The sequence below is a fragment of the Mastacembelus armatus genome, chromosome 9 (assembly GCF_900324485.2).
Source record: "Mastacembelus armatus chromosome 9, fMasArm1.2, whole genome shotgun sequence".
Lineage (NCBI taxonomy): Eukaryota > Metazoa > Chordata > Actinopteri > Synbranchiformes > Mastacembelidae > Mastacembelus > Mastacembelus armatus.
In genome coordinates this window covers 18,402,452-18,417,057 of record NC_046641.1, presented here as the reverse complement: position 1 = coordinate 18,417,057, position 14,606 = coordinate 18,402,452, and the positions used below count along the sequence as shown (strand labels likewise).

The 14,606-nt window shown below is 37.9% G+C and overlaps 1 protein-coding gene across 4 annotated transcripts in view; it reads right to left on the bottom strand.

Annotated features, from left to right (window-relative positions):
* Positions 1-1,986: 1,986 nt before the first annotated feature.
* Positions 1,987-14,606, bottom strand: part of LOC113138472 (metal transporter CNNM4) — a 37,556-nt gene continuing 24,936 nt past the window's right edge. For 2 of the 4 annotated variants that reach the window (XM_026320937.1, XM_026320938.1), the window contains exons 6-7: positions 7,606-7,784; positions 1,987-6,985 (exon numbers count right to left, since the gene is read on the bottom strand). In XM_026320937.1, coding sequence (XP_026176722.1) covers positions 6,731-6,985; positions 7,606-7,784 — 434 coding nt within the window. In that variant the 3' untranslated portion in view covers positions 1,987-6,730. Of the gene's footprint in view, positions 6,986-7,605; positions 12,253-14,606 lie in introns of those variants that run through there. The other 2 variants (XM_026320940.2, XM_026320941.2) reach the window with 1 other exon arrangement.

Here is a 14,606-nt window from a genome sequence, read left to right as displayed (position 1 = left end):
ATATCCTATAAAATTTGACAAACTATAATGAGATAACTAATGAGAAACTAGCATTTTGGTATTATTGATATTTTAATAATGAGATAGCTGGAGGCTAAGACTGACAGCTTACTGTCTCCCCTGTGACAACACACATTATATTTGAGACTATAGTCTCCTCTACCCTTTTATACTAAAGCCAATGTGACTTTCTCATCAAACATGCTAATATTTGACTGAGAAATTATAAACAGCGTTTTTTGCTGCTTCACCCATTTAACTGAAATATACTTATATTGCTCTTATCTCTGTGTCTTTGTGCATTATTTAGATCATTAATATTAGTAGTAGTAGTAAGACCTAAACAGCTAAACAACTTAAACAATCCATCCCTGGGACTTTCTTAAATTGAAGGATATTTCAAAAGAAATTAAAGAACTGGTGTAAAAGTGGATGATTTCTATCACTTAAGTCTAAAATTTTATAGATGTATAAATATGGGAACAGACCACATGAATGTTTGGCATGGAATTGCATCATCCATCCATCCGTCATCTATATCCGCTTATTCCTTAACCAAAGTCACAGGGATCTGCTGGAGCCTATCCCAGCTCTCTTTGGGTGGAAGACAGGGGTACACCCTGGACAGGTCATCAGTCCATCACAGGGCCACATAGAGACAAACAACGTCACACACTCACACTCACTCCTATGGGCAATTTAGAGTCACCAATCAACCTGACATACATGTTTTTGGACTGTGGGAGGAAACCAGAGTACCTGGAGAAAACCCACCATGCTGCCGGAATTGCATCATAGTTAAATATCTAAAATCCTGATGAAACCTGACTGCAGCCCTAGGATTTCTGACATTCAGTGCCAGAAGCGCTCTCAGTGGAACTCCTGCAGGTTTTAACATGTTTGCGCTCTGCAGTAGCCTAATAAGGTTGTTTCTTCCACTGGTGTGCTGATGACTTAGATCCACCCTGGTGAACTGGTCTGACAAACAAAATTTCCCTGCTGTAAAAGTACAGGAGCAGCTTTGGGATTTCTCAAGATAAAAATTCCAACCACTTCCCACATATTTCTCAATTTCACTTCCTCATCCACACCTAGCTCAGGTGAAATAACGTCTTCCAAACCTGCCGCCGTGGCAGCAAAAAGCAGTGGGTAGATGTATGCAAGATATTTAACAGCAGATAATATTACCTGGTTTTACTGACTCTAGGGTGAGTAAACACTGTCTTAAATGACACACACAAGGAAAAAGGAAGTAGAAAATACAAGTGACGTCCTTATTTAGTAAAGAAACATTTAAACGTTAAACTGTAAAATATATGCAGTCTATATAAAATACAGCACAATCACCATCGATAACTGTTGATTAATTAAAGATAAATAAAATACTTTAAAATGAAATTAGATTTTTAATGTTTTCATTAACAATCAATCTATAAAATCCACATTTAATTTTTCAGCTATTTTTCCTACTTGTTGTTCTAAACAGCATGTTTAATTTTCCACACTATTTTTTGTTTTTTCTCATTTTTCTTCTATGATATTGACCAAATTGAATTTGGAGGGATATACATCTTCAACTACAAAAATTCTAATGGTTTAAAGAATAGTGCCCAGAAGAAAAGCTGGGGTTTCATTTATTAAAGACCCTGTGTGACCTACTTTCATATACTTTATAACAATATGTTGTATTTTTCCAGCTACGATAGCTGCCAAATAAATCTAGTTGATTGAAAAGTACAGTGGTTCCTTCTATGGAGTGTAAAGAAACATATGACAGAAAATAAGTAGAATCATGTCCAAATACACTACTTGAGTAAATGTACTGCTGAAAACTTAGTTAGTTTAGAAAGTTAGCTAGACCTATATTTCTAATTATAGCTATCCAGGATATTTACCATCTTTATGTAAGTGTATTTTGCCCATTATTAAATAAACGTGTCACTTTCCACTTTGTGTCATTGTCATTCTGGTCACTCTGAAACAAAGTTCAATAGAGAAATATATCTCAGTTTTATTAATAACTTTCTTCATCTTCAAAACTCATTAAGACAGAAATTATAAAACAGTATTTACACCTTGTTTCTTTGTTTTGAAGTTAAAGCATGCCAGAGAGAATGAGGGTCACTTTCTTTTTCTCTGAACGCAATGGCAAATAAAAAAACAACAAAAAAATGACAGTTTACCACAATTACCGATAGAGTTTCTGAGGTACAAACAAATGAATGCACAAAGGCTCACATACACATTTACCCAGTACACTTTAAAGCAGGAGGCGGGGATCAATCATAACAATTTACAAAATGAACAAAAAAAAGAGTCCTTTACCAAGAGAGTGTATGTGTTTGTTAAACATAAAACAAGAATGAACACAAAAAATCCAGTACAGGTAGTACAAGGTAGTGAAAGCATTTAAAAGCAATGTCATGTTAAGAAGCCACTGATGTAATGATTACAACATCCTGGTCAACAACGGCATTGCAACAGGGCTACAAACCAGCAAATTTGTGGCCTTTGGGAAAATTCTTCCTTCCGTATTAAAGTGCTTTTATTTTTGATCACGCAAGAGTCTGGGCTGTTTTCATTTTCTTCATTCACAAGATAGAGAGCATTGGTGGAAAAACAAGCATTTCTCTGAAATAGAGAAATGCTTAGAAGTTGTATACAGAAGAGTTAAACATCAGTGGGTGAAGCTTCTTCTTGCTATATCATCAGCCATTACTGAGGTTTTCTCATAGGTTTCTTCTGACTCTCTTACTCAAAATATTAAACATCTTGCTGGTTTTTAAAGAGAATAGTATCTATTACTACTAACATTACACCAATTGCAAATTTCTGAACAACTTTTTTTTTGAAGAAAGATTAAAAAAAAGATCATTTAATAATACATCCCATCATTACTGTCCAGTGCTAGCTCCATTTGTGGCCTCAGCACTTAATGATTGAAGAGTTTCCTACAAAAACCTGGGAGAAAAAGGCAAAACCTTTTATTGTTTACCTTACCATACAGACTGCTGAGGTCAAAAATGGCCTTAGCTGTTAGCATGTTAACATTGTTTTTAAGGGCTTATAATATAAATTTTCATTCATCCCAAAATGATGTGATGCCCGAGCTTTACAAACTAGTACAGCAGAATCCTGATACACTTAAGGACATGTGAATATGGAAACTCAAAATGATAGAATTGTAAAGGGACAGCTTAGCTGATTACAAATTTAAAAGAGCTTTCTTAGGCTAATGTCTATGTATTTGGTATACTAGCCTCCTGAGCTTAAAATAAAAGTTTTGGACATTTAACAAAAAAAGAAAATTACATTTGATTTTACATGAGTTTCAGTTTGGTTTTATTCTGTCACAAAACACCTAACACCAAATATTCACCACATTGGACTTTTTAATTTACACCATAACATAAAATTGGCATTTCACTACTGAGCTAATTTTGTCTAAGAAACAAAAATCTGTATTCCTGTCTTCACGCACTGACATTTAACTCAACCAGTAGTATGAGCGAAAATTCAGTCTGCTGCTATTTAGTGTCATGAATCTCCACAATGAAATGTAATTATTATGATTAGGAACTTTTGACAATAAAAACAACAAAAAAAAAAAAAGGACCGTACCACTGTGTAACAAAGGATCAGATAAACTGGACAGTGTTTTAAGGCAGTGTGAGGCACACTGTGTTACACCATGGTGTAAATCCTACCTTCTGTAACAGCATTTCTCGTTTAGGTCAAATTACCTGATCACGGCTTGAACAGCTCTGATTTGTACATAAAAGATTGGCAAAACAAAAAAGACACAACATTAGAGGAGCTCACAACCATAACTCTTCAGCCCATAAAACAATTAATCTAATAATTCTTCAGGTTATAACCACATCTGTCTCATACTCGACAACATGACATATAGTTTTCTACTTTTTTCTTTGTTAAGAAAAATTGACTATCTATGACGACTCCTGGACACACAAAAAAAGTCTTTGGCTGAAATTTGCATACTTAAAAAAAAAAAAGACTACCTCAGAAATGCAATGAGATCATTTTCTTGGTCTGACACCCATGATGTTTCTTGTGATAAGTTCAAAATAACTTTTCCAATTAATTTAAAGAGAAATGGTACTTGGTAAGGCTTTGGTGTCAGATTTATACTGAAAATAGAAATACAACTGTTGGAGTTCCTCTTTCAGGACCACAAGAGAGTAGGATTTATTAATATCTGGCTCTTTTTAGCAGCAGATATAACTATAAACAAAACTGTTCTTCAGTTGTTTTACTTCCACAAGATGATGTTTGAGTTTGTTTACTGGGAGAAGGGAAATTAAGTGATCTCACTGGTCTCAGCACAGACTTTAAGAGGAAAATACTTCACGTCAGAAATCTTCCATTTAGGATGATCTGTACTTCTGAGATCATTAAAATAAATAAATGCTTCAGCGTGTGTCGTCTCCTCCTACTCCTGATTGTCTACATTTCCCAGATTACCTTTTCACAATATTTAGAGGAGCTCATTAATTTCACCTGTAATTTATGCATAGCAACACTAGAAACAGATTAGACAACAATGCAACATACTAGGGATGAAAAGCTTGCATTGCATTCTGGTATATGTGGTACTTAGTGTAGAAATCAACTTGCTGCGTTAACATTGAACATTTTCACAAGCGTGATGAGTTTCATGTTGTATATCGCTGAGATCATGGACAGCTAGAATTCAGACAAATACAAATGGAGGCATTTTCTGACACATTTCTCTTTTTAAATGTCCTCAGAAAGCACAGTAAAATATAACTGGAGTGTGTAGAGTTCTTGTCATAATCACAAAATATACACCATTTTCTCATAAAGCTGATTTGTGGCAGTGGAGTTTGATTTCCCTGTGATGACCTAAAGGGAAGAACTGACAGCCAGAGATCGGTTTTATGGGATGGCGGTGGAAAAAGCCCAGGAGAGTCTCATGTGCCATCCAGGTGGGCAGGGGAGAGTCACCCTCTGTGGATGCCGCTGTCACACAACTAAAGAACAGAACAGGGAGGTCTGTACAGGCAGGGGGTAATGACAGAGACAGAGTGACTTTGATGGATGACAGCTGGAGAAAGGGCTGCCAGCTCAATGCCAAAGGAGTAAAAAGACAATTAAAAGTTTTAATAAAGACATAGGGACTGCTGGATGGTGTCTGTGTCTCTGTGTCGGCAGGGCTGGAGGTCCCATGGTGTATAGGGAGAACACCACACTGACCCAATTAGGTTGATGCCAAGGCTGAGCTGTAAATCAATTTATGTTTGGCCACAGATATACAGACAATAAATGTTGAAATTGTTCAATAAGCTGGAAAGAACCTCGTGCCCCTAGATCTAACAAAAAAAGGGGGGGGGAGGAAAGAAACATTTAACATAAAATCTCACAATGATGCAAAATAAAAAACCCATTTCTTGCCTCCAATTCAAACAAAAATATATACAAGCACATGTTAAACTAAATAAATAAAGTCTCAAATTTCTTAAAAGTATTTTCTAGTCAGGAAATTGTGTGTTTCTAGTCAGAAGATGATAAAGCTTCCCTCTTTTGCTTTCTGTTCCCAGTCTTTCGATGGCCATTTTGGTCACGCACGCACACACGCGCACACACACACACACAGACAACCTAACCTCTATTATAAAGCAGAAAGGATTCGACAGGTTTTGGTGTTCTCAAACATCTTCACCTCTGTGAAAACTGATTCCTACATGACTGGATTTATCTGAAAATGCCCATCAGGTCTTTTCCGATATGTCATCGAGACATGAGGAAGAATGCTAAAGATTTCACTGGGGGGAGGCTGTTTGTCAGCAGGGCTGCCACATTTAACGTACCCTACATCTAACACATTCATCATAGTCATTTTGATTGTCTTTATCACGATACAGACTGGCTAAATCTCTTAACAGCTCTGGCATAAAGGCTACTTACTGCTTCTCTTTAGGAAACAAGCTGGAAAAATAAACGCACCAAATAAAAACAGACTCAGTAGGAGTCTTGTGTGCGCAGATTTTGTCAATAAATATCTCACTATACATTTTTATAGAACATATATTACTTTGTGTGAGCTCCACTGACATGCTCAGGTCGTCTTTGTCTTCTAGCTGTATGGATGTTGTTGGCGAGGGTGGGGGCATGCTACACACAAGGCAACGGGTTGGTTTGCAGGTTCCAACTGCAACTGTATGTATGTATGTACTGAATATCAGGAGGGTGGAGTCGAGGGCGGAGTGTCCCTGAGTCGCTGATTAGGGACTTGGAAGCAATGCACACACATATAGGAAGAAACGTACAAATGCTCAAGGTCTCTGAATGTTAACAGGGACAAGAGGGAGGAGCTTTCTGGTCCAAACAAACACGTCCTTCAGATCAGTTAATACATAAGAAGCATGTGCACACATCCACAGAAACACACACATACAGATGTTTCATGCGTGCAAGTGTTGGATTTGTGGTGAGTCTGTTTAGGAAAAAGTGGATGACGCAAGTTTCCATAATACACTTTGGTATGACGGCGTGTGTGTGTGTGTGCGTGTGTCTCTTGTTTAATTCTTGCATATTTACACAATATGTGCGCACATGGCTTGTCTCTTTGGGCCTTGTCAACTGTGCCAAGGCTTGTGTGGAGATTCCCACTCACACACACACAGTCCTCCCCACCTCAGCATACGTCTGAGCACAGGAGTATGCAGGATCAGGAGGTGAGGAGGTGTCAAATGCTGTTTTCCAACTGGCTGTGGTGGTTTGCTGTGTGTGGTGAGTTCTGCTCGTTGAGGAGAAGCGTCGTCTCATCTGGACCGTTCTCCGTCGGGGTAGAGTCCGCGCCCAGGTTTGTTATGTTGGTGCTGGCAGTGGCAGGGGGAGTGGGCTGATCCAGGCGAGCTGTGCTGTGTCCGCTCTCTGGGGACTGAGGCGTGCTGTCCAGCCGAGACGCCATCAGGCCATTCTGGTACTGAGCCCGCGTGATCTGAAACAGAGGGAGAACCAGAGATTACAATTGATGTTTGTCGTCTTTGGTTTAGGTGGGAAGGAAGACATTTTTTCTTTTTAACCAACAACTGACATCATTGAGCACTTGTTCCTTTACACATCCAGCATTTACAGAGCACAATATCATATTTTTTACAGCCACGTAGTACTTTTTAAATAGTAATATACTTAGATAACATTAACACCATTGTCACAATAACCAAAAACAAGAATTACTGAAAACAGCTTTCTGCACTTACTGCCGTACATTTATTTTTCTTCTACTATACTTGCTCATCTGATTATTTTCACAAATGTAGATACTTCCCCAGATGTACCAGATGTATAGGAATATTAGACAAGGTGGAAAAGACACCTTTATTTCCTTTTTCAGGACGTCTCAGTGAAACGTGGCTACGTTAATGTACCTTGATCACTTATCTCAGGAGACAGTTGAAAGTTTTAATCTGCTGTTGAATATACTTTATGCACTAAAACAGCTCTTGTGCTCTATGTTATAAATGCTCATGCCACACTATACTATGGAGTGTGAGTTGTGGGACATCTACACCTGGTTTTCACTCACTAGTTCTAACAAGAGGAAACTTTATAGCCAACCTTTACAAACTGCAGGTCGCTGAGAGCTCGCACATTGAAGTCTGGTGTGTACTGCTGTGAGGGGATGCTGCTGTTGAGCTGGCTGTTGCTGCCGCTGACGGAGAGAGACTCAGTCCGGTCTGCTCCGCCCAGAGATGCTGTTCGGTTCAACCCACTGAGGTGGGACGGTGAGCGAAACTCTGCAAACGTGTGCACACAGAAAAGGTCACTAAGAGCTCCCGGTAACAGTTAAAAGACAGAATTATGTGATGCATCTAAAAGGCCATCAAACATACATACATAAATCGGAAACACAGCTTATCACTACAAAAAGCTGTGACATGGCGTTTACGCTAATGTTTCCAAACACAGATCAATGCACAAGATGCAGTGTTGGTCCGAGTGCAGATTAATAATAAATGAATAAAACTAATTAGTGACACACAAGGTATAATAATTGCAACAACCATAGTGACACCAAAACAAACGTTAAATTACATCTTTGAGAGCAGAAGAGGCAGAGGGGCCTTAGAAAGGAGTTAATGTTGAGTTATATCATCCATTCAATATATTCAATATTATATCATCCAAGTTCAATACCATTTGCACTGTACATACCCTTTGTTTCCGTGTAACAGCAGCAAAGTGGTTTGTCTCACACCCAAAGACAATGACACAAATTTTCCACAAGCAGTGACTCAGTTTGTGTTTCTGAAGATGCCTTACACTAACCTTCTCCTCATTTACTCACATTTTTACAAGCAGCGTGTTTTCATTGAATGTTGGACACTGCAGGTTGTAAACTAACACACGGCTTATTGGCAGAGGTGGAAACTATCACACACAATTAATATTAACAGAGATTAAAACTGTACTTCTGTTCTTCTACAACCACATTATATTATGTTATAAACAAATTTTAAATGTTTATATAGTACATACCAAAACAAAACATGGGGTTACAGTAAATTCTACGATAAAGATTCACAAACAAGAGAATAAACAAAATCCTTAATAAAAAACAGAAGAAAACATTTTACGACAATTGGATTATGTAAAAAACTCTGCAGAATATGATTCATTTATGATGATTAACTTTATATTGACTTAATGCACAACTCAAACATTAAAAATGTGGTATTAGGTGTCAAACAATTAAGACCCAATATCCAAGTGAAAATACTGAATGAAAGTAGATGGGAATAAATTTGTAGTGAAAGTGTAGTAGTAGTGAGTAAGTACCTCAAGTCGGTTGAGTCATTTACCGGTTACTGTCAAAGCCGTTAATCAATTAACCGCTTCTTTTCAACACTTAACTGTGCTAAATTTGAAGTTCAGTTGACATAACTTTCAGACAACCTCACCTGGATTACTGAGAATCTGAACAAACAGTAATTCTTAATAATTGGCACAAAGACTCGTGGAGCTTGTTTTCCACCTCCGTTCCAACATACAGAAACCACAATGTAGTTCATCTAACTGACTGTTAGGTTTAGCTTTTATTGGTTCATGCTGATTACATCCAGACAAAACCATAGACTCAGGTGTGTCACACACTCAAACACACACAGGGACGTTTCCGGCTGTGTACTATTACCCGTAGGCATGAGTCTTCCAGCAGGGGGCCTCAGTGAGTCATAGGAAACTGTTTTACCTGGACATGTCAAGTGTGTTAGCTTTCAAAGGAATTAAATTAGGTAGTTAATCCTGCATATCTACAGCTGATGTTCCAGTTAGTGGTTAGATTTCACTTTGTCATGATCTCTATTGTGTTGATACTCAACACAGTAACTTCAGTAACTAAGCAGATCCAGTAGTGAGCTTTTCTTTATTTAGGTCAAGTTGTGCTTAAAATGAATGCAGGGCTTAAACACTATGAATAACCAAAGTGCTGATTTATCTTTTTCTGCTACAAGTTTTTAAATTTTATCAGATGAATTAGACTGATATTCAAATGTACATGCCTGTGATTTGAAAGGCTGATTTCTGATAGTTTACTCTGGTTGATTTCTGTAGATAAATAAAAGGTTTGCACTGGTTCACTTTTTTAAAAAAAACACTTCAGGTTGCCTTTTAAAAAGTGACTGGAAGATTAGGTTTAAGGGCATAATCTCAGGACTCACAGCAATATATAATATAGAACTTTACTTTCGCTTTACTTTATTAAGAGGATATAAACATTCAATAAGTAGTTCATAGAAATCAATAAAAGAGCTGTGCGTCAATAAAAAGGAAATTTTAAGTGTTTATTTAATCTGTTTGTTTATTTAATCTGCTACAAACCATTTTTGAATGTTTATGTTATCAATAAACACTAAACAAAATTAGTATTATCATATTTATATTTCTTTCTTTCAGGTTTCTGTATTTTATGTCATTCAACTACTGTTAAAACTAAAATAAAAGTTCACTACTGGATCTTTCAGGACAATGATCAGCAACCAATCCTATAACAGTGACCTGGTAATTGCTGAGTGAATTAGTGTTTTTAAGATTAAGGTGGACAAAGTGATGGAACCCAATTCCAAACAACAATCATTTCTCTTACCTTAATCCCAAATCTTATAATGAAAAGACAAATATCAAAACATTTTCATTCGTAATTACAAGACTGAGTCGGTACATGGATTCAAGTTGGAACTGGGTATTTTTGATTAAGTGGATGAAAGATTTTGGTTGCAGGTCTAAAATACTTTTTCAAAACCATTTGTAATCTATTTAAGGAGTTAATACCCTTTAGTCTATTCACTACAGTTATACTAGGTTATAGTGTAGGGGTTATACTAGGGGTACTGTGGACGTGAGGAACAGGACAACACGAACCAAAAAATAAACATCTGAATTAAAAAATCCCAGGCTGCATCCCAGTAGCTCCAAACCATCTGCAGCTATTAGGATGCTTCCAAAGTTGACACTGCAATGTGCACACAGCTGACCCCCTCAAGGGGCTTCAAGTCCCATATGGATGCCTCGTGATGTTGTCCCATCCTTCTCGATTTTATCTTAGATATGTCATGTGACCATGTGTCTGTCCTCAGTTGCCCTGCCAGTTTAAAAACTGTGCTGACATGTTGGCAGATAAACTCTTTGCTCAACATTATGACCGAGCAGAAACCAAAGAATCAGTGTCTGTTTCACCTCTGCATCTCCTCTGTGCCTCTGTTCCCCATGTATATGCTGCCACACTGGGTTTTTAATTTAATTTACAACACCCAAGTCAAAGAAAAATATTCTATTTTACTGCTTAATCTCACGATAATCACTACCAAGGCTTTGGTGCCAGACATTTTAAACTATTCTGAACTATTCTGAGGTGAAACTTCTCCCAAACATCGTTTACACCTGGTAATAAAATGTTATCAGTCATCCGAACATTTTACGTGCTTAAAAAAAAAAACCCATGCTGAAAAACAATACGGGTTCCGACCCAAACTTGAGTTCAACATGATAAATTGTAAGGGTAGCAGGGTGCGCGGAGGTAATGGGATCCAGTAGAAAGTCTTGATAAATGGCAGAAACCTCGACACTGAATTAATGTAAGAATTTGACTGATATAGTTTTCAGGCCAAATCTGATCTGAGGAAAGACTCTCAACAGAGAATTGTGCTTTGGACTGCATCCACCTGATCTCACCACTAGATGCTGCTAATTTTTTCACGTTACACATTAAACCTTTAGGTTTATCAATTATGACAATTTTTGCATATTATTCTTCTATTAAACACTGTATTAGCTGACTAATGTGAAAAATTTGAAGTTGAAAAATAAACTTGTGGTTGCTCTTATGTGTACAACTTATGTAACACCCCAAAAAATACCTAATGCACTTCTCACTTATTAGTAAACAAGTAAAGGCCATTGAGGCACATTTGTGATACTGGATTATATTAAAGAAATCTAATTTGGCACTTATACTGTGATAAGGTAAAACTGTCTAATAGTAATCAGTAGTGTCTTCATATTAGTCAAACTGTAATTACAACTGGTTTTCTAAACCACAGATCATCATCACTTTGCCTCAGATACTGAGCAGACAAACTTTGAGAGACAGGAAATATCAATTAATGTTGTGCAGTAACATGAAGACTGACCTTCACCTACAGGTGTTCACTAAGAAGAGATGGATTTAGCACCTCCTCACTGCCTCCTTCTCACCTGCTCTGCAAAACCGATGCAAATAAATCAACTCAATAAAACCAGGTGTAAATGAGGTCGTTTTGGAGACAAAGAGCTTATTTGCCAAAAACATAGCTGTCATCTTGTGACTCTTTGCTGTCCTTAAAGGGTAACTCTACACTAAATCACAAGCAGAAGAAAAACTGCTTCTGCACTTCAGATATTTTAATAGTCAAAAGACATCACTGTTGTAAGTGCAACCCATAATTCACTGCTCCAACCCATTAGAAGCTCTGCAAGAGCAAATTTCTGTCCTCTGTGATTAGGTGCCGATTTACCCTTTTACAGATTTCTAAGCAAACGTGTACCAAATTTTCGAAGTCAAAACTGGTGAATCAAGAGCCAGGTCCACCCACTCAAGCCCCACATGCCCACCCAAGAGGCCCACCCATCCTTGGTGTTAAAGGACCCAGACATGCCGAAGTTTACCTGGCAACCGAGAGAACAGAGAAAACCTCTTTAAGGAGAGGTGGCGAGGACGAGGTGCAGCCACTGAGAGGAGATAAGGGAGAAAGGAGGAGGTGATTGATGGGACAGAAGGAGGGAAGGAGGAAGGGAGGGAGGCAGAGTCAGTGAGAGACAGAGACAGGTCTGTTTCCAGACTGGATGAGCACATGCAAAACCGTGAAGAAATCCTGCTCCACTCCAAGAACAACATGAGAGTTTACACTGGTTGAAAGTGAAGTGAATTTCTCAGGGCGTTACTGAGCTGCTTGGACAGAACAGGTGAATGAGACAGAAGGAAGGAAGGTCAGAAAATGAAAAAATATGATGCTTTACATATCATCTCTCCACCTGAAGCACCTGAAATCGTAAGAGTCAGGATGAAAGTGAGACTTCAAAGAAACAAAGGCTAATGCAGGAATCAAACAACAGTTATATCTTTGCAGGTAATTACTGTGTGACAGTAGGTGTGCATGCCACAGGACAGTGTCACACACACTGAACCTCAGTCAATTCTGTAGGTTTTTCACAACCGGCTTGACACAGGAGGGAAACCCTTCCCCTTTCCACATTTAAATGGATGCACCAAACATCTTGTTCCCATTTATCAGCATCACATGATAATTTGTGCTGATACAGTTTCTGTACTAAACATGTAAATTTTATAACTAACTTAGACACAACCCAGCACCTTAAATGAATTGGGCCCAAATTTGCTTTGGACGATCAGAGTCTGGTTGAGCCTCAATCTTATGTGTCAGTTTGACTATTATTGATTTCAAGTCAGTATTTGCTGTAATCCTGTGGTATCTAATAGGCACAGCACTATGTGTTTTTTATTTTTTGTAAAGGACCTTGAGATGACTCTATTGGGATTTAGCGCTATACAAAGAAAACTGAATTGAACTGAATTCAATCTAATAATGTTTGCTATTTGATGAAAACTACTTTTTTTGGAATTATTATGAGGCCTGTTAAACTGGTTAAAAAAATGTGATCTCTCTCTATCATCAATTAACTACTGAGCATTTTATTGTTATTGTGAAAGCATAACTTTCAACACTTTAAAGCATTAGAAACAAACTGTTGTTGTTCCACCCCATGACCTGAGCTACTGCTGACTGTACATCATACCTCTGCTGTCGGTGTTATCGCCCTATGGGAGTCTGTATGAATGGGTTCTCATTATACTGAGGTCTGGGAAGGTTCGCCATGATGTTGTTGCTGATTGGGTGCAGGAGAACATAACGGCTGTACTTATGACTCCATGAAACAAAATGTCAGGTCTTTTGGTCCAGCCACCCACCATCTGTCAGACCCAGCCATTATCAGGACGATATACTGTGGTTTGGTCCCAGCGTAAGAGTGAAAGAGAGGGGGAAAAAAAACAACAAAAAAAACAGCTTGAAATGGGAACATGAACAAAAGCAATGAAGTGACATTGGACAGCAGAGAGACAAGTTAACAGCTGATTGTCAACAACAGAAACAACCAACACAAAACCGAGCAGAACTGATAGAAAGAAACGGATAAAAAGAAAGAAGAAGAAAGAAGGAGGGAAATGAGTCCTGCTCATTGTTCTTCATCCCACTGGTGCTTTTGAAGTGTTTTAGGACAAATCTAGCTGGACTACATTTTTGCATTTAAACTTATAAAAGATAACTGGAAGGTCTTGGCCATGTGGAGTAATGAAGACTCAAAAAACTAATTCCACACACAGCTTTATACAAGAGGATCTAACATCAATAAACTAAATAATACTAACTAAATACGGCTATACAAGCAACTATTTACAAGTTATCAATTATCAAACAGCTTGTTTTATTTAGGACCCAGTGAGGCTGCACTGTTCTTTTTAGAGAAACTGTATTGTGTTAAAATCGTCCACCAGATGCTGCTGTTTGACCATGTGAGATCAACCGTATCTGGGTGTAAACATTTCCTCCTTCCTGCAGGAGTGTTAGGTTCGATCTGCAGCTGTTGTATGTCCATTTGCTATTGATAGATGGCCGCTGCAATAGCAAATTGAAGTTTAAATACCCTGCAATCAAAAACTTTTTTATTACATGCATAAAGATTATACATGCTGGACAATGTGCAGTACAAGCTCTAAATAGCCAGACTTAAGCAGCACTAAGAGAAAACCAAATGTGCCAAAACAAGAAGCCATGTTAATGATGCTGCCTTTCTGCATAAATGTAACTGCCACAAATACAAATTGTGTGGTTTGCTTCATACTGCTGCAGATATCTTGGTCTAATTTATTCAGAATGTGGGTAAATAGAGTATAAACTAAAGACAATATGTGGAGTCAGTTCAAATTCTTCTGTTTATTGCCTATTGCATTTGGTGTGTTGTAACTTCCTTTAGTGGTCACCATGGCTGTGTCAGTTTCAGGCTGC